We start from the raw sequence: 22,488 nt of genomic DNA on the forward strand, positions 1-22,488 counted from the left end.
CTTCGAGATTCTGAAAATGGATTACAATATTTGATTCACGCGTTTTTCTTAATTTTCGAGATGTCATGGATTTTAAACGCGTTTTGCAAATTTTTAGTTATGTTTTGATAACTTTCAATTTTATCAATATATTTTCCTTAATTTTGTTATCCGATTTAAGTTATTTTGTTATGTTCTAGATGGCGACCTCCTTATAAATATGCACTTAAGATATTGTAATCTATACTTCTTTATTTAAAATAAATACTATCTTTTAGAATCATTTCCAAGCATAACTTTTTTTTTGTGTCACCTATCTTATCAGAGAAATAGTGTTTTATTTTTTTTTTTTGATTAAAAAATAATTTAAGGAAAATGAGAAATCAAATGAAAAGCATGATGAGATAAAACTAGAAAAAGTTTCGTGATAAAAAAGTTAAAGGGGTTCCTTTTATTTTTCTAAGTCAAGCAAGAAATTGGATGCTCAAGGCTAAGGTATTGGAGTCCAATTTCATTTTTTCTTTGGTTTAGTGGGTCTTTTCCTAAATTATCCCTTTGTAGTTCGAGTTTCTTTATTTGGTACTAGTACAGCTGTAAAAAGAACTCAGTTATTAAGAGGAAAAAAAAGGGACAAAAGACCCTATTGAATTAATAACTCTATTAAGCGTGTTATTTTTTTTTTTTTTCATTTTAAGTATAGGGGACTTGCTAACGCTGAATCCCAAGTACTTTTATTAATGCTTCTTCTTTGTTGTAGAAATATAACATTTAGTACAAATACATCTTTTGCCCACTTGATCAAAAAGTGTAATTAAGTTCTTCTATTGTCCAATTTGAACGGCAAAAAGTGCTTATGTGACTTTTCTATATACTTTTTCGAGATCACTTGATACTATCCCATGCAAAGTGAGCACCATGTGAATGAAAATCTCAAAAGATAATTGAAAACAAAAATAAAACCAAAAAAAAAAAAAAAAAGTAGAACGACAGTGATTCTAGCTGGATTGCTTGAATGGGGAGAAGGTGTTGCCGCACCTCCATCGATAAGGGCCATCTAACCCAAGCCTAGCATTGGCAAGAGCCAGCGATCCTTGTCCACCATAGGCGTCTTGACAAAGGCTCGCAGGCCCTTTCATGGCGGTGGTGCCATTCAAGCCACCATAGCACAAGGGTTAGTCGACCCTCGCTTGCTCAACTTGAAGAATGTGGCCCCTCGCCAAGGCCCTAGCGAGGGTCACCTACGAAATTGGGGTGGCAGTGCTGGTCCAACCCCATTAAAACATTTCCAAATTAATGTCATGTGGCCTCAAAAATTTCCAAAAATGATGTTAGTGTTTTCTATTGCTCAAATTGAATGGAACTAACAAAAGTATTTGATTGTATATATTAAAAGTTTTGAGACATAATTATATTTTTGTTACAAATTTTAAGACTTTCATCCTATATCAATCTTTTCATAATTTATTGCTTCCTTTTATACATGCATCTTGCATCATCTTCGCTTCGATGCTGAACAATAATTGAACCTCTCATCCAAATTATTGCATAAGTAGATGTAGACCATCATAGAACACAATTTATCTTTTCATTTTCAGCACTTAATAATAGTTCAATGAAAAGAAAAATCAAAATATGAAATTTCGTGTTTACTTTACAATTTTACTTAATCGAGGAATTTGGTTAGGTATGGGAAAAATCGAAATCCATCCTCCTCCTCCTAATTTTTGTGGACCTACAATCAAATGCATGCACCTTATCATGATACCCATTTATCGCTATTAGTTATTTGAAAAAAAATCTTTACTAGGACACTAATGAAAATTAGTGCGTGTCTCGAGAAAGCTACCCAAAAATTTCCCTTTTACCTTTTCGGAAGACCCAAATCATTAAGTCAAACTCATTAATTCAATTCACATGCTTTCATCGCAATCTGCGATGTTAAAATCAGGCTCGCGAGAGAGGCGTGTGGACACCACATTCCTCCCTCTTTCCAGGGACGACTGAAAGAGGCTTTTAAAAAAAGGCAAAGTTAGGACAGGCGAGCAGCATCACGCTCTCCAGCACATGGTGCTTTCAGGCCTCGCCCTTCTTTTTGGCGTTTCCATGATTTGCATCGACCTAAATACAGCGACAGGTATCGATTAATTAAGCGCCGCGCGACCGATTTCCGTGCTGGCATCGTCATCTCTTTGCTGGAGTGAATCTTCCCAGTCACCGTAAGGAATTTCATCTTTTAATCCGAGACAACTGTTCCGTCGTGTCGTTTCGCCCTTGTTCTTGCGTGCAATTGATATTTAGAAAAGTCAAGTTTAGCTCGATTAGGCAGGCGCAATTAAGGAATTGTCTTCTAGGTTGGAAAAACAATTATGATCAATGCAGATATCCGCATATGCGAAATGGGCACTCGAGTTGTTCCCATCCAAGACACCATTTAACTTATAATAAAGATGACTTAAGGAGCAACTGGACAAAACAATAATTGCCTAGACAAAGGATGAGTTTCCAGGTCATACTCTCTTGTCTGGATTCATCGCATATTCCTAGGATTACCTTCTCCATTCGAACCGGTATTTTCCTCGTTTCTGTGACATCGCTTGGTTTTTGTAGCCCGACAAGATCTCGTTCTTTTCCCACCCCCTCATGCAAGAACTAGACAAGAGCCTCCACGACCCTTTAATCCAGTCGCGTCGGGGTGATCTGAAAGATGAGGGAAAACAGGAGACCTTGCTCGGGAAACGACCCGTCAAGGTTAGATTCCAAGAAAACGAGCCGGGGAGCGATGCTGCTGCTGCCCATGGAAGTGGCCGGTTCAACAGATACGCCCTCGCCGGGGCCATCCTGGCCTCCACCAACTCCATCCTGTTGGGATACGGTGAGTCTTGAAAGGTTCCCGGCATTGATCTTCTCTTTGAGAATCGACCTGTCCGCGATGAGCGCATTGATTTCCGAAAGAGCAAGTACATGGAGAGAGAACCCTTTTCTTTTTGCTCGATTTGCGAAGTTGGGTTGGTCATTAAATTGGGGTTTTCTTTTGCTGCGAATTGATTGAATGAACGCATGTTGTGTGTTTGCTGGTTCGGTTTCTGCAGATATCGGGGTGATGAGCGGCGCGGCGTTGTTCATCCGAGAGGACCTCAAGATCACGTCAACACAAGTTGAGATCTTGGTGGGCTCTCTCAACGTGGTGTCGCTGTTCGGGTCCCTGGCCTCCGGCCGGACCTCCGATTGGATTGGCCGCCGGTGGACCATCGTCCTCGCGGCCTGCACCTTCCTGGTCGGCGCGCTCCTGATGGGCCTCGCCCCTTCGTTCCCGTTCCTCATGGCCGGGAGGGTAGTCGCCGGGGTCGGGGTCGGGTTCTCCCTCATGATTGCGCCGGTCTACGTGGCCGAGCTCTCGCCGGCGATGACCCGAGGCTTCCTGTCGTCGCTCCCCGAGGTCTTCATCAACATCGGCATCCTCCTCGGATACATATCGAACTACGCCTTGTCAGGCCTCCCGCCTGATGTAAATTGGAGGCTCATGCTGGGCCTGGCCGCGCTGCCGGCCGTCGCGATCGGGTTGGGGGTGATGGCGATGCCGGAGTCGCCGAGGTGGCTCGTCCTGGAAGGGAGGCTGGAAGAGGCGAGGCAAGTCCTGGTCAGGACATCGGAAACCGTGGAAGAGGCGGAATTGAGGCTCGGCGAGATGGTCGAAGCCGCTTCCCTAAATCCTGGCCCAGCTCATTGGAACGGGCAGGGCGTATGGAGGGAGCTCCTGTGGTGCCCGTCCCGGCCCGTCAGGAGGATACTCGTCGCCGCAATCGGGCTCAACTTCTTCATGCAGGCATCCGGGAACGACGCGGTCGTGTACTACAGCCCGGAGGTGTTCCGAGATGCCGGAATCAGCAACCAGCGGCTGCTCATGGGGGTCACGGTGATCATGGGCTTTGCGAAGACGTTCTTCGTGTTCGTATCGGCCCTTTTCTTGGACCGGTTTGGGCGGAGGCCCCTCCTGCTGCTGGGCTCCGCCGGGATGGCGATGTCCCTGGCCGGGCTCGGCATGGGCTCCATGTTCCTCGAGAGGTCGGGGAGCAAGCCCGCGTGGGCCATCGTGCTGTGTGTGGTGGCCCTCTGCGCCGACGTCTCGTTCTTTTCGATTGGGCTCGGGCCCATCACGTGGGTCTACTCGACCGAGGTGTTCCCGACGAGGCTGCGGGCCCAGGGCACGAGCCTGGCCATCGCGGTGAACCGGCTGGTGAGCGGGGCGGTGGCGATGTCGTTCCTGAGCATCTCCAGGGAGATGACCTTCGGGGGGATGTTTCTCATGCTCGCTGGGGTGATGGTTTTGGCGACTGTGTTCTTCTACTTCTTTTTGCCTGAGACGAAAGGTAAGAGTTTGGAAGAGATCGGGGCTTTATTTGAGGATAAAGATTGATCAATAGACGAAAGAGATAGAGCCAAATGAAGAGCATAAAAATGTCGAGTTGATGACCAATTGTATCGTTTCTTGGGGAAGCGGGGGGTGGTCGAATTGTATTCTTTGCGACAGATCGAGGGTGCAGGAACTCAGTTCTCTCTTATTTTCCGTATGGGATCGATCGTGTTGTGGCGATGAAATCAAGCTCAAACTTTTCCATTTTGGTGTTATTGTCAATCATGGGGTTTTTTTCTTAGGCTTGGGCTGACAAAGTGGGCCTTGGGCCTTGGGCTTCCTCTTCTCTTTCTGATGAGCTCTTCTTGCATGTTCTCAACGAGGCTTTGAAAATTCAAAGCTAGAATATGCAGCAGCTCATTTTGACATGAAGAGGAGCCTCAAATCATAGCATCACCGAGCGGCTTCCGACCTGAGGCTTCCCTCGAGCGGGACTCGTTCAGTTTTTTCTTTTTTCGTCGAAAAAACACTCGTCATATTCTCATTCAAATGAAATATGAGACGACAATGTACAGGCTTTAGAACAGTGCAATTCCAGAAGACAAGTAGGGGATAAGCGACCCAATTAACCAGTAAACATTATTGCGGTGGGTTTTGGCAACCCAATCTGCGACATGGTGACTTCTTCTTCGACAGTTAGCCATCTTTAAATTGCCGAATAACTTTGCACGCGCCTGAATTTCAGTGAAAAGTGCATGACCTTCCCAACTCACTTGATCTGCTCCTCGCTCATCATCTCCACTAGATCAGTTCTATCTGTCTCCAACACGATCTTTAGTTCGCTTTTGGCTTCAAAGTGTTTTGAGGGTCTCAAGCACCGCAGCTGCCTCCGCCTAGATCGCCAACGAGACCCTCATAAATCAAGCAAACCCATCTAGTAAGATACCCTGGCTGTCTCAGCTTATGCACACGATGGCCCCTTCCTTGTTTCTGCAACAAAAGACCCATCAGCGTTAGTTTTAATCACCCCAGGGGGAGGAGGGGTCCAGATCGGAGGTAAGTCTTTCTGTGGTTGTAGATTTCCATTCGTTTTCTCTGGCCATCTACTGAAGTTTTCCCCGCGGCGATTGCTGAGGTGATCATGTGCTGGGAATTTGACTACTGAGCTTTGACCACCAAGTCCTTCTGAGATTTCCAGATCTGCCATAATAATAAAGCAAGGAGCTCGAAAATATGGAGTTATGTCTAAAATTCAGCAGCCATCCCTCAATCACTTAGGGCACGGATGATAACTATTTTGGTAATAAATTGATTTTTGAAATAAAAATAGATTTTTTTATTTCTATTTTTAGATAAATTTCCGAGCAAAAATACACATTTAATAACGATGCAAAATTTCTATTTTCAAAATAAAAATTCATTTAATATCAACACAAAATTTCTACTTCTAGGATGACAACAAACAAAAGGAGTGGTGGTGCCGGCGATCGACAATGGTGGCAATTGGCAACTAGCAAGTGATTAGATAGGGGTGGGGGATGGCAGCGGTGGATGGGGGACAACGATCAGCAATAGCGGAGGGCGGGTGGTAGCAATGAGTAGGCGGCTGATTGGTAACGAGGATGAATGATAAGAAGAAATTTTATTTCTCATTTATGTTTTAAATCTATTTTTAAACTAAAAATTTATTCTTGAGATAGAAAAACGAAATCGCGTTACCAATTGAATTTACGGGTGTGTTTGTTTCACGGAAAACATAACATTTTGTTATGTTTTCCGGGAAACCATATTCCAAGAAAATGGTTAGTTTTCCTTTGTTTGGTAATACGTGACTAAAAGTATTTTCTAGTGTTTGGATCACATTTGAAAAATGATCTAACAATTGACAATAGTGTGCCTCTTACTTCCAAATTAATTTATTGAGTCCATGTTACTTTATAAATGGATTTTTCTCGATCAGTTTAATAAATCTAAAATTTGAACCTGCAAAATGAAAATGAAACCCGAATTCATACACGCATTTTTTTTCCTGAAAATGGACATGATTTCCGGTTACAAGAGCAAGTCAAAACGATCTCATTAATCGCTTCAATACATTTTGCTCTCTTCGGATGGATGCGCCTCTCGTGCGGCTCTCGCAAGTTATCTTGAATTGCCCATGGACACCACGAAGGACCATACCCGGAATCTATGTCCTGTAGATAAGGAAATTGATCAACACTCCGATCCAATATCAAATGTATTACCAGTTGCTCTAATTGCTCCTTCTTAAGATCAAAACCTGAAGAAGGTACATAGCAAAAAAGATAACATGAAAGAAAAATTAAAGCTGGAAGAAGGGACAATCACAAAAGGAAGCTACAGACTCCTAGAGTGGCATTATCATGCATGAAAAACGAATCATTCAAAATAAATGGATTGCATCTCATAAGAGGAGATTTATTAGCATTAGAACAAAAGGAAAACCCATTTTGCAATCGTTCTATCTAAGAAACTTGGAGCCTGCGAGTTATTATTATAATCAGATATAATGTGCCCCCTAAAATCAAATAAAAAGACACAATGTAATATGTAAGTTGTAGTCCTCTACACCCTCTTAACAAATAACTAGAAAAGCTAGCCTAAGCGACATGATTTTTTGGCATGGAGTGCTGCCAAAGACTGTTGTAAATAACTAGAAAAGCACTACGTAGCATGTAAGTTTTAGTCTTGCAACTTGCAGGAAAACAAAACCACAATAACGAGTGAGATTAAAAACTTATGACAAGCACATCTATACATGCTAAACTATTAACTCTGCACAACTTTTTGAAAACAAGGCCTCTCTTCTATGACTCTGCAGAACATCTTGAAAACACAGGATACAATTGACATCACAAAGGGTTTTGTTCTCCAAATTGCTGCTCTACGATATATAGTAGTATTCAGCTAATTAAAGGGCACAAAGGCTCCAAACCGCTCTACATGCACGAGCAAATAAACACATAAACATGCACCCAAGAAGAGTCCAACCTTGAAATAAAATAACTCCAGTCTGCTCACCTCGAAACAATTAAAGAACTAGTAAATGCCAAATATAGACACGTTTCCCTGGAAAAGAACTCAAGCATCTGCACGACACGATTCCTACCTATGCAGGTGCCCCCGAACTTGTGCAAAAATCCAAACCATGCAAATCATCAACACTTTAGAAATGACTCAAACGAGCTCTAGAGGAGAACAATGAGTGCATACACTGACGGAATACCTTTCTCGACTCTAGCTTCCCTGTAAGATGCGGATAACCTAACACAGCTAACGGAGTCATTAAGCTCCCTGAAAAGTTCTTAAAACTCTCCGTCCTTCCGAACATTCAATTCGAAAGCAAGATAGCAATTAGAAGCGGTTGCCAAAAGCCACCTGAAATTTGTCAGTCAATAAACTTGAGTCCATTGATGGAGCACACGGATTTGAAGCTCAAGCGTGCGAGAACATCATGATCCGAAGAGCACTGGATGTGGCAAGGTGAGCAGCGGACTACGTAGGGTTTTTGGCCAGCAACCCAACCAACGAAAAAAAGGAAGCCGCGAAAGAGGTCTTCTTTTCGGGTGTTGTTGTTGCACCCGTACGAGAGAAAAGGAGGAGCCGCATATCTTCAAGTTGAAGCGCGATCAAGAAAATGAGTTCTTTTTCAGCGTTTGTTTTTGAGCTTGTATGATAATTTTGTGCCGAGACTTGGGTTTAGGTTAAATTAGGGTTTGGGAAACACCGAAAGAGTGTTTGAGTGACTTGAGTGTGTAATCTTCTTGTATCGCTTGAACTATAGTGAAATTCGCTGCCCGTGGACGTAGGTCTTTACGACTGAACCACGTAAATCCGGTGTCCGATTTATTTTCTTTTTCCGTCTATATTTTGTTCGATCGCTCGCCCTATCGCAACAAGTGGTATCCAGCGTCGATCGGCAAGGCAGAAGCACGGAATACGCAGAGGATCAAGAGAGAGGCTTTGAGGGCGTTTCACTTCAATTGCTTGAAGAAGATGAACGGAAACGTGGAGAATCAACATCAACTCAACGATGTAAAGCATCGATCAAAAAAATTCTGAGATTATTCTCAAATTGGAAAGGAGAGAGAACCTGGAACCGTGTTGAGCGTCGTTGAAGAAGTGCCAGACCTTCAATGATGAAGAAGATCTGGACCTTCAATGGCGAAGAAGATGCACGTTGTTGAAGAAGAGCTGAAGAAGAAAGACGAGCAAAAGAGCAAAGGGAGAGTGCAGCGTATGGAGAGAAAAAGTGAAAGGTTAGAGGCAAAAAGCTGAAAAGGGAAAGTGTTTTCACCTTTTGAGGGGGAGGAATTCGTTTTCCTAAAATAATACGTAATATTTATGTCGACCAGAAAGTGTTTTCCGTTGACCAAATCTTTTAGAGAATCAAACGGCTGAAAATCCAGAAAACACTTTCCGGTAAAATACTTTCAGTGAAACAAACACACCCTCTATTTCAAAAACAAGTATGGAACAATAAAATAGTTTTGAAATAGAAATGGAATGATTACTATCTACGTCCTAAGTAACTATCAACTTTAACATTTACTAATGGGTTGTTCCGTATTTGCCGAGTCTAGGGGCATAGAAGAAAAGGATGCTCGATGGTTTCTCGATGCTGATGACGTATCAAGCAAGTGGCTTCAGGTATTATCAATCTCCGAATCGGATTCTCCTTAATTGCTAAGGCATTTTGACAAATTTGCCAGAAAAAAAAAGATTTTGAGTTGCAAGTTTGCTGTAACACCCTAGATTTTCTGATCCTAGAATTTGGAATGGACTGATATGGGCTTGAAATTTGGAAGGTTGGACCGAGCAACAGGCTTGATGGGCTGTGCGAGGGCCTCGAGCGTGGGCTCAATGGGCTAAGTGATGAATCATAAATTGGGCTTGACATGGGATGAGCCGAGAAATGGGGCTCGATAGAGCTGTGGCTTAGGCCCATTAGGCCTTGAATTGGGCCTAGCAAATCAATGGTGCGTATGTGAGGCCCGGGTTTGGGCAGAAAGGACTCTACTTCTATGACGTAAGATTTTAGATTGATTGTGCACGAATTTGACTTAGGATCTAATTGAATTACGCATGACCATGATCCCTTGAAAACTAACCTTGATATTTTTATTATGATTCCTTCCTTGCTTTCGATCCTAGAATAATGTTGAGACATCAATGTGTTATTTAGGCTCATATAGACTAATAGACCCTTGCAATTTTGTGAGAGCCGAAATTTGTTGGGTTAGGGACGAAACCAAGTGAAATTATTAGAGACTAATGGTTTAATCATGCGAAAGATTAGGGCTTAACCCAAAATTTCCTCTGTGGACGCCAAGTGTAGTGCATAAAGGAAATTCCATGCAAGAAGTAGTTTGCCTCCTCTTCTCAAGGCCTCCCTTAGTTGCCGAAAATCTGCACGGGGATCACAACACCATCATTGTCTTCTATCATCATGAGTTTCATGGGGTCTCATGAAAATCCAAGAACATTCGCAGCAATCATTATTTTCTTCTCTACCCTCACACCTCCTCACACCTCCTCACACCTCCTCCAACCCCCACACACACTCTCTCCCAGACATTCTCTCTCTCTCTCTCTCTCTCTCCTTCTCCTTCTCCTTCTCCTTCTCCTTCTTCTTCTTCTATTGTTCGGTTTGTTTGTGATGGATCTCTGGTGATCAATGCTTGTTTAGGTGCTGTGCATGTCCGGTCGAAGCTTCAATGAGGTTTGCATGAAAGCTAAATAGGTAGGAGAGGTCGAGTGCAGATATTAAATCCACTGGTGGTCTTTTCGGGATAGAGGTTTACCAAAGTTCACTGGTTTGTTAATCTTCCGCCATCAAACACGTTTAGATTTGGACGAACTTTGCTTCTTCAAAGTTATTCTAAGGATCTTGAACTACAGCATACCATTTTTGCAGAATTTTCTGAAATGAATTGGTCGGTGTATGAGCGTGCACTTGTATAACGTTTCTGCTGTCCTGGATCGCACGTCTGAAGTTTCGCGTTTTTGTGATCTTCCTACTGAAGTTTCTATTATGAATTTAGTCTTCTTTCCTTCATGTAAATTGTAATAAATTGTGCATACCATGTTATATGTTTTCCTTAGATTTCCTGGAATTAATGCTAGTTGTGTAAGTATATTTTCCTTCTGTCGTAGTAGACTGTCCATGCGTGAATACAGGAGGACATTAGTGCATTTTGTGATCCTTATGAAATTTTTGGGACATGTTTAGGTCTTGCTCATTTCATGGAACTCATAAGGCACATTCACGTGGATAACATATTAAAATTTGAAGGCAAACGATCGAATTTTGGGTGGTGAGATGCCTTCTCTTCCATGTGTGATGGTTCTGGAAAATTTCACAGATTCAAGAGTTAATTCAGTGACTTGCTGCTCTATGTACAGTGAGAAACAGGTCTAGCTTTCTTCAGGAAAAATGTTTATCAATGTCCTTTCTATAATGTGTTAAAATTTCATGATTTTTCAAAATAATTTACCATGGTTTTGACTCCGATATTCCAAACTGCACAAATCTATTTACTTTCTGTCTTAATCTAATTTTTACAAATACTTGTAGACAATTTGTTTGGACCTTTTGGCGACCCTTCAGTGATCATACGGCCTCTTATACATTGTCGCATGATATATTTTTCCTTTACATGTGATGAGGTGTCATTGAATTGGGGATAGTCGAGAGTCATATGTGACGGATGGGGTGTTCTATGAGACCTCGTATGTGTCTATTTAAGGATTGAATAATAGAGTGATTTGGTGTCACGCCCTGAACCCCGGGTACGCACACATCCCTCGACGCTCAATTAAAAATGCGACGTCCCAGGACGTGTTGCCAGCCATTCTTTTTATCTTTCAATTAAGCGCATGCGGAAGCGAATTAAATACAACACCCAATCAATCAATAAAAGTATAGGGATAGTAAGAACATGCCAGCGATTTTTCACAAACTACAATTTATACATATACCAAGTTAACCCTATGAGTTCATATTTACAAGTCTACCAAAAGTGAACTCCTGCGCAACCTACTAACAAAAAGGGTCGAGGTCGAGGCTAACTTCCATCCGTACAACTACCACAAGCTCTTACAACATCCGCCCTAATATCCAAACCCAGCTCCAGCCAAGATGTCGGGCAAGTCGCTAGCTAAACACGGCTCCCCGGGCCCTTCCGACTTAATACCTGGATCTACCACGACACCTTCCAGGATGTCTACATCCACGGGGTTGGTGTCCCTTTCAGCCCTACTTCCTACGTGCGACCCATCAAAACCATGCATGGGACCCTCCCGATCATCGTTCAGTTTTGTAATATACTAAGCCTAGAAACGATGGGGCACGTCGCAGCCCAAACCCTTCTTGACCCAAACCATAGTCACAACCAACTCACGGAATCGGTTAGTCCCGGGGATAGGGTAGAAGGTATTATTTGCCTCCATATCTCATGGAATCCCGAATCGGACTGGACGAATCTCCCTACTAAAGACCTAAAAATGTTTAATCATGACGGGGCGAGATAAAATCTCAGCGAGTCAAAAACCTAAAACCTGATTATGACGTAAATTTGTCTCGAAGGCAGCCTAAACAAGCACCATAAACAACTCACCTCACCTCGGCACACCCCTGCAGGTTAGCACGTCACACATGCCATTATAAATACAACAAGCATAATTAATAACCGGAACACTAAGTTCTCACTCTCCAAACATTCACATGGGTTCCATTTATAAGATAAAACCGTTATGGCGCGTCTCATACCATGCCTAACAATTTTGCCTCATAATCCGGTGCAAAGTATTTCAACCATTTAGGCGTGTTCCAATTATTACGACCCCTCGGCCACGGCCAACTCAAAAGTCGGCGGTCATCCGGTGTAACCAGGCATCGTCCCAAGCCACCTTCTTCCTTTCTTACTTTAAGAGTATCCCAGTTTTTCCATGCAATCCCATCTTGTTTTCGGCATTTTTCCACCAAAAAGCCGCAATTTTCTTTCTGCAGTTTGACAAATGAATAGGGAATTTTAAAGATGGACATTGCATACTCAATAATGCTTGCACTATTGTTTTAAGGAGGATTTCTTTCCCTGGCTTAGACAAAATAAATAAATAAATTATGGCCGGAACGACTATTGGCAAATCGTGAAAAAGTTTAGGGTTATATTTATAAATTGTCAAAGGCTTATGACCAGAATTATTTTTACCAAAAAAAAAAATAAATAAATTCCAACCTTCTAATTTCATGTTGAATCTATCAATGATCCAAACAAACATTTGTTTTCTTTAGCAACCCCAGTCAGATGGTATTCCTAGATACTACCATGTCTTCTCTATCTCGAGAACTCTCAACTCATGTGTTGGATTTTTTTCTTAATTCACTCGGGGCAGTCTTTGCTGAAAAACATACTTGATTCATTCAAATTTATGGCTTGTTCGGATACAAAACAATATTAATTCAGGGTTCCCTACCACATTTTGACTTTCAAAAATCTTTCCTTCAAGAAAGAGTATTAAATCATTCGCAAAACATAGATGAGATAAAGTTGGGCAGAATTAATTTAATTTGATCCCTTTAATACTTCCATTCTCCAAACTTTCTTTAGCATAACAGATAGCACATTAACCATAATAATAAAGAGGTAGGGAGAAAGGGTGTCATTTTGTCTTATGCCTTGAGTAGGCTGAAAGTAAGGCAAGGTCCCCCATTCACTTTTACACTGTAATGTGGACACACATTTCAAAATTCAAGAGACCCATGTTTTGCGAAATCCCATTTTTAGAGGGAGAATAACAGCTCAAGTACGACAACTTTCGTATGATGCTCAGTGATGTCCCTAACTTTTTTCTCTAACTTAAGTGTTATATCGAAGTAAAATCAATCATTTAAGTGACATTTCCGACAAATCGTCCTATATTGATTTTCTCAATTTTTTAATATTTGAATTTTTTTATTATGTTTTTTTTTATTGCTAGCAAATGTCAGTAGCAACCCTTGCCTTGGCCAGAAGGCCCTCATTAGATTTGTAAGACGACCTCACCTGTAGCTGGTGAGGTTGCTTAGGCATTTGCTAGCTCTGGGTGGCCCCAACATGGCCACCTCGCCCGGCTCTGGCAAGGGCCTTCTTGGCTGAGGGCAAGGGTTTTGCAACCGATGACTCTCGTCAACTCTAAACAGAAACGGAAATAAAAAAATAAAAAAAAAATCAAAAAAAGAATTAACAATATTTTAAAAAATTATCTTTTTTAGCATCGACGAAACTATGTAGGACAATTGGCACCGACATTGGATTTTTTGATGAGGAAAGTTGCATATAATACTCAAGTGATCGATTTTTCAAATTTGTGACAATTAAGTTGGCAAAAAAAAAAAGTTATGACACTCGAATAAACGTCGTACAGAAGTTACGGCACTTGTGTCGTTTTTACCCTCATACTTAGCATACTCGCTTCGAGAAAATTCCATTCCACTTGATAGTACACCTTTTTCATGTCTAATTTGAGCACTGCATGAAACTTGTTTTTCCTCTTTCAAATCCGTAATTGATGTAGTATCTCATGTACTATTAATATATTGTCATGAATTTGTCGCTCACCGGTGAAGGCACTTTGCTCCTTAGCTCTACTCGGTCAGTTAGATTACCGCAAACTTGCTGCAAAATCCTGGCTCCATTCTTTTGTCCTTGTCCATTCTTTCAGACACTCGAAGACGAGCAAAGTCGAATTCCAATGATCTTAACCTCCTCTAATCTCGACGTAAGTCAACGTGGAAACATCCAGCATTTCCACACTAACATTTATATTTATTCCGTTAAAAATCACGATTAAGCTAGCTGGGAAAAAAGCAGGAGAGGTCCGAAATTTTCAGAGCCATGGAAAGTCGGAATCACGACCGAGAAGTGCGCCAAAAGCTTTAAGATGAAAAGGGTTCTCGAGATAAGGGCGGGTCAAGAAATCTATGTGGAGAAGGAGGAGGAGGGGGAGATGGGTTGTAACAAGAGCATGGATCCTCTTGTCGCGAAGCCGAAGTTCAACTTGGAAAGCTGAGTGAGTCTTGTCTGATCTGGTTGGGAGCGTCTGACGGGAGACTTTTGAATCTCCGGAGAAGGAGATTGTGTTTTCCACCCCTTCCGTCCGTTCTTTTGTTGTTGGAAGCTTCTGCCGACTCTGAGATTCTCTTCTCCACGCACGGACGCATTGATTGATTGATAGAGAGAGAGAGAGGCGTCGGCCTGGTTATGCAGTTTGGACTTCCAAATAGTTAACTAACTTCTCTTTTCTTTTCTTTTTGGAAAAAAAAAAATTCGAAATAGAATGCTTTTATTGAAACTCCAGAGCTATAAAAACCAAAACTCTGACGCAGGGGGCCTCGAAACATAATAACTCCCGTAAAGGTTGTGGGGAAGGGCCACCCAAAATGAAGATAGGGCGCTCCTAAGAAACCCATTTTCTTAAGGTAGTGAAATATTTGGAGATAATTGTCTAGAATAAAAAATGTCAATTCAGTTAGAAACTTTTCAATTGTAATAATTCGGTCATGAACCTTTTGATAATTTATGAATATAACCCTAAACTTTTTTACGATTTGCCAATAGTCATTTCGGCCAATTTTGACAGAAATTGTTAATGTAAATGATTTTTACAATTTTTTTTTTCTTTTTTGTCCTATTTCCCTCCATCGGTTGTCGGGCCTTAGAAATGGTCAGTAGAGGTGGTCAGCTACCTTTGAGGGTCGCCCGGATCTAGTGAGGGCAACCCCAATGTCAATTTGATATCTAGCTCTGGCGAGAGAGAGAGGACAGCAATTGGTGGAGGCCGTGACGGGGGGGGAGAGCAACGGTGGCTAGGAGAAGGTGGCGTGATCATTGGGGGCGGTGGACCGATGGAAACGTGGCCTGGGAGGAGATGGAGAAGAGAATGGGCAAGTTAGAACGTGTGTGAGGGAGTGGAGGTGAATGGACATGTGTCTTAAAATGGAAAGTACCTTTAGCTTTTGTAATGTGCAGATGCGCCAAACTTTTTTTTTCCCATGTAAAAAGGATATAGATTGTTCAGGGGCCTTACACATAAATGTTAAGTAAGGAATCGAAATAGATCAAAGAGATATATGCTATATCCATAGAAAAATGATAAAATATAGTATATTTTTAAAGCAGTAAAAGAGGACAACGTCATTCATCAGCACTTCGATCGTTTGCTTCTGTATTTCATATTATGTGCATGCATTGATTCGCATGAGGGATGACGAAGGAATTATTTTATGACCTGTCAAAAAGGCCCCATTTGTAAAACAACATAACTAGCATGAAGGATCCAACAATCGAGGAATCAAGTGTACGAGGAGGAATTACATCTAGGATATCACTTCACTATCGAGTTTATATGTTTTTTTATATATATCCACTCTTCCTCTATCTATAAATTTAAGCTTTTAAATTGAATCTTCTTATATATCATCAAAGTTAGGTTTCATCTTAGTTTATGTTGAGCATGAGTCCACCCCGTTTGTCCAGTTCTATGTGTTATCTCCAATCTAACTTACACATGATAGGGAGTTTTGGAATATATCATTTGACTTTGGATTTATATCCCTATCATATCTCATCTAATTGGCAAAGGCCATACATGTATTGGTCTTCAAATCTATTTCACCACAGTAAATTGTAAGACCACCGTATGTCACTAGTTCTTGTCGGAGTGCGAAGCATCTTTAATAATGGCCATTTGTCCATGCATGTTGCCAAGTGACATCAGAAACCAGTGTAATCAACCTCGACCCGACAGCCCATTAAGCAGAGGTGTGGCCGATTTGGCAGTTCGCGAGTCGTGCATCGACAAGGGATATTCTTTTACGGGCTTCAATTATTGCCAGATGAATAGCCTTTTAAAATCATCTATGGAGAGCTTCTTAAATGCATGTGTCTTTTCTTGCAGCTTATTATTCATGTGTACTATGAACATGTCATGAAATTACTTCATCTAAATTCTGAGGTGTAACATTTGAAGTGAAGGAAGAAAAACTTTTACTCCAATTAAGGAGGATAGAGCGTACAAATACCGGCACTTTAAAATAAGAAATGCATACAAATTGAGTTTCGAATCATCAAAGTACGATTGAAAGCACTCATCAGAAACTTATTTCTTACTGGTTAGACATATGCTTCGTATAGTATTTAAAACTGACACATCTAATCAACATTCCTTAATTTTAGACATTATCCAGAGCACGTGTTACCAACCTTGACCTAACAGCCCATCGAGCAGAGCTTTGGCCGATTCGGCGATTCCCGAGTTGTGCATTGACAAGGGATATTCTTTTACGGGCTTAAATTACTGCCAGATGAATAGCCTGTTAAAATCAAATATGGAGAGCTTCTTAAATGCGGGTGTCTTTTCTTGCAGCTCATTATTCATGTGTGTACTAGCACTCGGATAGATGTCCCTTCTTAGAAGGTTGCAAGTCAAAGTTAATCGTTCTGGACGTACAATAATTCCATTTTCTTGGTCCCCCACTACGGCTCGCTCTGCAGATGGATACATCAGCTTTGCCCTGAAAGGTAGGCAAAGGATTTTCTTGAGTTACTACATATGTATGTACATAATAGAAAGAGAGTAGTTTTCGGCATGAGAACCTCCATCTCGTACAGTGCTCCTTTTGATGTCTAAATAAATACCGGCCATTGATCATATCCATATCGAAATGAAATATGCCCTAAAACATTTTTCAAAGGAAGTTATCTTCAAAGAATGGTTTGAATTTTTTTTTTTCTTGGATTTGGTTGTTGTTTGTAAATAAGATAGTAGCCATTCTTATGATTTTAAGGAAAAGACATGAATGCAACACCCAATATACGGTCTGAGCACCTGAAACCAAGTCTGGCCGATAAGGACTTCAGTTAGGCCTCAAGCATCCGAGGTCCTATGTCTGAGCTGCATGGACTCTAGTCCAAGCGCCAATGACCTCGAGTCCAAATGGCAAGGATCAAGGCTAGAGCCTAGGGCTCGGGTCCAAGCCATGAGACCCTATTTAGGTGCTAAGGTCCGAGTCTAGTGGTGAATACATGCTCGCGGTGGTAGAAGTCAAGTTGTATTCTAAAAAATAACTTATGGTTTCCAAATAAAAAGGCTTATTCTTCGTTGATTATATATATAACTCGTTCCGCGGCATTTTCAAGCCAATCGAATCACCAAAGATGAAATGAAAATATTTTCGGGCTGGTTAATTTTATGGCCGACAATTCACTTTCTCCTAGGTATCAAGCTTTCGACAGGAGAAGTCTTATAAGATGGTGGCGAACCGGTACGGGGCAGAGTCATTAGTCATTTACGAGAAACGCGGTCGCGTCGTCCCGAGCAAGCCTCGCAAGTCAGCCGTGGCTTGGCTTGTCTTTCAATCTCCCCGTCACCCCGACCCCCACCAAAAGTGGTTTTTTCCGAATCCAGACAAATCGCACGACGACGAAAAGCGATCCGAAACACCACCGAATCGCCGTCGCCCCTTCAAAATCGAAATATATAATCATTGCCTCAATCACTTCCTCCTCATTCTCCTCCCCCTTTCAAAATCCTCCCACCTAAACCAGAAACCAGCCCTTCCTCCATAGATCTCATCTCTCTCTCTCTCTCTGTGTCCATCTCTCTGTCTTTCTGAAATGGAGAACCGCCTGAAGCTTCGCATCTCCCGCATGTTCCACTCCTCCTTCTCCTCCTGCAAGCCCCGGCCCGACGCCGCCTCCGCCGCATCCTCCGACGTCGTCGAGAGCTCCCGCTTCGCTTCTTCCACGGAGCCGCTCTTGCCCCACAAGCCTCGCCCTCCCTCCCTCTGCGGACCCCAGGAGAACCGCCCTGCCGCCTCCGCCGTCGTCGACGACGCCTGCATTGTCCCCGCCAAGGCCGCCCGCGATCGCCCCCGGCAGAAGTTATCGGGCCGGGACGTCCGCAACGGCCGCTTCTGCCCCCCGACCTCCCCCGTCTCGTCTCTGAGCCGGATGTTCACCGGCGGGTTCAGGGACGAGTATTACCATTGGCAACCTCATCTCCATCGCCACGGTCGCGGCGGGTTCGAAGAGTGTCGCAAGAAAAACGTGGCCAAGAAGAGCAAGAGCAAAAGCAAGAAGAGCAGCGGCAATGCTACGCGCCCTCTGAGCTTCAGCTCGTCCTCGCAGAGCACTTACTACGACGGCGACCTGTTCAGCAGCGACGACGAGCGAGAGGACGACGAGACGGAGACCCTGTTCTCTTCCCGGAGCCTCTCCTCCGACTCCTCCGAGTCCCAGCGCCGCCGCCGCCCCGTCCGGGGGCCGAGCTCTCGCCGGAGGAGGAGGAGGAGAGCGGCGGCCGCGGACGTCATGCCCCTGGGCGAGGACGACGGCGGCAACATGGAGGGGAGCTTCGCGGTAGTGAAGCGGTCGAGCGACCCGTACGGTGACTTCAGGACGTCGATGGTGGAGATGATCGTGGAGAGGCAGATGTTCTCGGCCAAGGACCTGGAGCGGCTCCTGAACTGCTTCCTCTCCCTCAACTCCCACCACCATCACAAGACCATCGTCCAAGTGTTCACCGAGATTTACGAGGCTCTGTTTTCAAACTGGTGTTGAGAAAAAAAAAACCGACTGCCTTGCGCTGCTTTTCTTCTCTTTCGTTTTTTCCCCCTTTCTCCCCTGCAGTTCTCTGCTAGTTTAGTGTTGTTATTAGCCTTAGACGCTCTAACTGAAATTGACCGAACTAATGAAATGAATGATCCCTTTTTCATGACTTTCCATCGTCGCCATGCATCATGTTTTTCTGATATTTCGATGCTCTGTTCTTGAGAGTCATGTATGTGGATGGAGCGAAGTGCATTGCTGTGATTTTTGCTCTGTTTGCTGCGCGATGCATGTGATTATACAGTTACGAGGAGGAGCTGTTGGAGATAGAAAAAAAGAAAAAGAAGAAGGTGGTGATTACATCAATTTGACGGTCCGTGAATGGATAAAAAGGGGTCTACCTAATTTTTTTCTTGCATTTCGCCTCTTTGTGTTCTCGACGAGAAATCCGTGGCAGGTTTTTGGTTGGGAGTCCGAGAACTTTTGAAAAGGATTGGTGAAAGAAGAGGTAAATAAATGCAAAGGATAGTGTCATTACCTCACGTCATTTTCGCTTATTTACAACATTTTATATATTCCTTAATCCTTATATATAAATATATGTAGATATATGCATGATTTCTCTTTATCTATTAGTTTATTTTTATTTTTATTTTGCTAAGCTTTGTAACAGATATGTTATGTTTCCATTAATCTTTTTTTCTAGAAAAGTAAGCCTAAAGATATTAAGATCCATATACTAAATGGGTTTATTAAATAATGTGTTATCTCCTGCATTATTCTTTTTTTTTTTTTTTAAATATGTCTGTTTGATTTTGGAATTTAGAGCTGAAATTGGAGGAACAAAAGGATACAATGGTTCTTTTGCATGGTTGGACTTTTTTGGAGTTTCTTTTTCATGCAAATGGCACGAAAATAATGGGGAAAAAGGTGTGACATTTCTAAAAGGTGGGGGGGGAGCTCATTGTCATATGGTAAAACAAAAGAAAGTCACTTTTTGAAAGTTTCTGCTATCGGATTGTCAAATGGAGTAGAAAAAGATGGGAAAAAGGTTTCAATTTGAATCTCGGGATGAGAAAAAAAGAGAGAAAATTGACCAAATCATGCGTCTGTGAAGCTATTGTCTTGTTTGAACCGCTAAGCATTCGACTTAGTTAAGCTCAATTTTATTTGGTGTGATTCGAGTTTCAACCCTTGATAATCATTGCATCGAAAAATTCAAAGAATTTTTCTATGTTAGTTGCTTGACAAGTCCTCATGTAGCACCTAACGAAAAACATTCTCTAATAGTATGCCAAAAGTTCAAAATTGATGGACGGTTGTTGAGCAAACCATGCAATGCAACGTGTTCAACTTCTGTCGGTCCAATGTGTTGTCCTCACACGACAATGCTCTCTCACAAGAACAACATAGAACGAGCCTTTGAAGCTAAATTTGACGACAACGAAACACATGCAATGACCGACAAGCACAAGACAATCTTATTCAATCAAGGTGCGGATTAATGTACTCGGACTAAATTGCCCCATCGCTTCACTTAGCTTCCGAAAGTTAATTTTCCTTGAGAAACTAGAAATCTATGCATCATTCAAATGATTCAGCAACCCGATTGGCATAATCCAAGAGGACGAGGACCCGGAAATTTTTTTTTTTTTTGGGGTTGATTTTTTCGAAGCATTGGCTCCAAAAAAGAGACAAGTACGATTTTATGTGTTAGGTGTATCTTATTTTGTAGCATTGCGAAACTATATCTTAATTCATCAGTACAACTCCTCTTGGAACAACACTCAGCATCGAGCAGAGCTTTTTGGCTTTTGTAAGACAGACAGGTTTCCCTGCATTTTCCATCATTTTTCAATAATGCAGAACCCTTTTGTCTTCACCACTAACCGCACCACTAATAGACAATCAGAATATGACTGAAAGCATAATTCTTTTATCCTTTTCTCTATTTTCTGTAGTCTTTTTTTTTAATTAATCTTTTATTTGCAGTTTGTGTCCATGATTGGGCACAGGTTTTCATGTGGGGAAGAGAAGTGAAAATGCATGTGGGTCAAAAGGTCCCCCACCCAAAATATAAAAATAAATTCTTTGCTAGTTCAAACTCAAAGGGTCCATTTCGTGTTTGAATCCCAATTTTTAAAAAACTTCTCCCTTTTTCTTTATTTATTAATATATTTGTCTCCACAATGTTTGATTTTTTTTTTTTTTTTTTTTTTCTCTCACAGAGCCTTTTTTTCCTCCTTGAATCTGACAATGTTGTGCCGCTTATTAACCATAAACAAGTGTTGGAAAAATTAATCTAAAAGTTATAAAGTATATTTGACTTTTCCATGTGCATCGCTCTTTCACTTTGAGTTTTCGAAAAAAATGTCGAAAGCATGAGAAATGCACTGTGTTAGGTACGTTTAGGACACTCGTTATTAATGACGTAGGACTTCCTAGTACTAGAAAATGAATCACTTCTCGATTTTCTGTCTTTCAAATCTTGCATTTACCCACAGAGTAAAAGGACAACATAATCCTGTTTGTTACTCAAGAAGCAACCGCACATGACGATTCCGGCCAATAATTCACGAAAGATAATCACGTCGAGCTTCAATTCAAACCTTGGGATATATAGCTACATCTCGATTGTATGAGTGATTGCAGTGCTTGTCATTTACCATAATAACTCTAGTGAATATTGTTCGATTTAACCGTACAAATGGTTGGCAAGTCTAATTTCGACACTTCCAAAACTAATTTCAGTCTAGATTAAACATACTCCACAAAACTCCAACAGAAACACCCCCGGAAAAAAGATTTTGAAAAATCGAAACCATCGATACGTCCGTTTCTTGAAAGCTGCAGCGAAAGAGAAGACACGCGACGGAATGAGGAAAAAAGGAAGGAAGAGGGAGGAAGAAAACAGGGAAAAGATAAGCGGAAAAGAAAAGTCAAAAGAGGGTCCCCAGGAATAGGTAATGGGCACAAAACTGAGAGGCTCTACGGGAAGCGATGCCAGCAACGCAGTGGGGCGCTCCTAACAGAATGTAGCTTTTCGCTGCGAGCCTCTGAGCCCCGCGACAGCAATATTACATGAGCATTATAGAAGGTCAGGCCCTGATGCGCTGCCGTGTCTCCTCCTTTCTGTCCTGTGCGCTATCGATACGATGCAGGGGTAAGCAGCGAAGGTTTTCTCCTGTTTTGGGGAAATCTCTCCTTCTGCGATTCTTTTTGTGGGAATCTAGGACGACCCTTTTGAATTGATGACGAAGTGGAGGGAGAGAGAAGAAAAAAGGACTTTTTTTTATTTGCAGCAAATGGGATTGCTTGATTAAAGAATGTCCGTGGAGGTTGGCCGTAAATGGAGAGAGGTAGGGGCTTTAAGGCTTTGTTACGTTCTCATTAATGGTCGCATTCTTTTGGGTTGTCGAGCCTCTCTCCTTTGTGCAATCAAATCTCCGCTGATGCTGTTGTTTCTTCTCATTAATGGGTTTGGCATTCTCTTGGGGCTCGAGCATACCCGGCCTCCGTTGTGCAAATCGACCTCTGCTGTTGCTC

The 22,488-nt window shown here is 42.2% G+C and overlaps 2 protein-coding genes across 2 annotated transcripts; both read left to right on the plus strand.

Annotated features, from left to right (window-relative positions):
* Positions 1-2,264: 2,264 nt before the first annotated feature.
* On the plus strand, positions 2,265-4,594 carry LOC104436598 (probable polyol transporter 6). Its single transcript, XM_010049429.3, has 2 exons — positions 2,265-2,851; positions 3,069-4,594. The coding sequence occupies exons 1-2, from the start codon at positions 2,620-2,622 to the stop codon at positions 4,391-4,393; spliced, it is 1,557 nt and encodes a 518-aa protein (XP_010047731.2). The 5' UTR covers positions 2,265-2,619; the 3' UTR covers positions 4,394-4,594.
* Positions 4,595-17,846: 13,252 nt separating this feature from the next.
* On the plus strand, positions 17,847-18,965 carry LOC120291095 (transcription repressor OFP8-like). The gene has a single exon (XM_039308025.1). The coding sequence runs from the start codon at positions 18,010-18,012 to the stop codon at positions 18,952-18,954; it is 945 nt and encodes a 314-aa protein (XP_039163959.1). The 5' UTR covers positions 17,847-18,009; the 3' UTR covers positions 18,955-18,965.
* Positions 18,966-22,488: the final 3,523 nt, after the last annotated feature.

The sequence above is a fragment of the Eucalyptus grandis genome, chromosome 3 (genome assembly GCF_016545825.1).
Source record: "Eucalyptus grandis isolate ANBG69807.140 chromosome 3, ASM1654582v1, whole genome shotgun sequence".
NCBI lineage: Eukaryota > Viridiplantae > Streptophyta > Magnoliopsida > Myrtales > Myrtaceae > Eucalyptus > Eucalyptus grandis.

What these genes read in the sequence shown, in the direction of transcription:
- LOC104436598 (XM_010049429.3), top strand. Translation starts at nt 2,620, where the DNA reads ATGCAAGAACTAGACAAGAGCCTCCACGACCCTTTAATCCAGTCGCGT. An exon ending in CTCCATCCTGTTGGGATACG is followed by an intron (nt 2,852 to 3,068) that starts GTGAGTCTTGAA and finishes CGGTTTCTGCAG; the next exon opens with ATATCGGGGTGATGAGCGGC.
- LOC120291095 (XM_039308025.1), top strand. Translation starts at nt 18,010, where the DNA reads ATGGAGAACCGCCTGAAGCTTCGCATCTCCCGCATGTTCCACTCCTCC.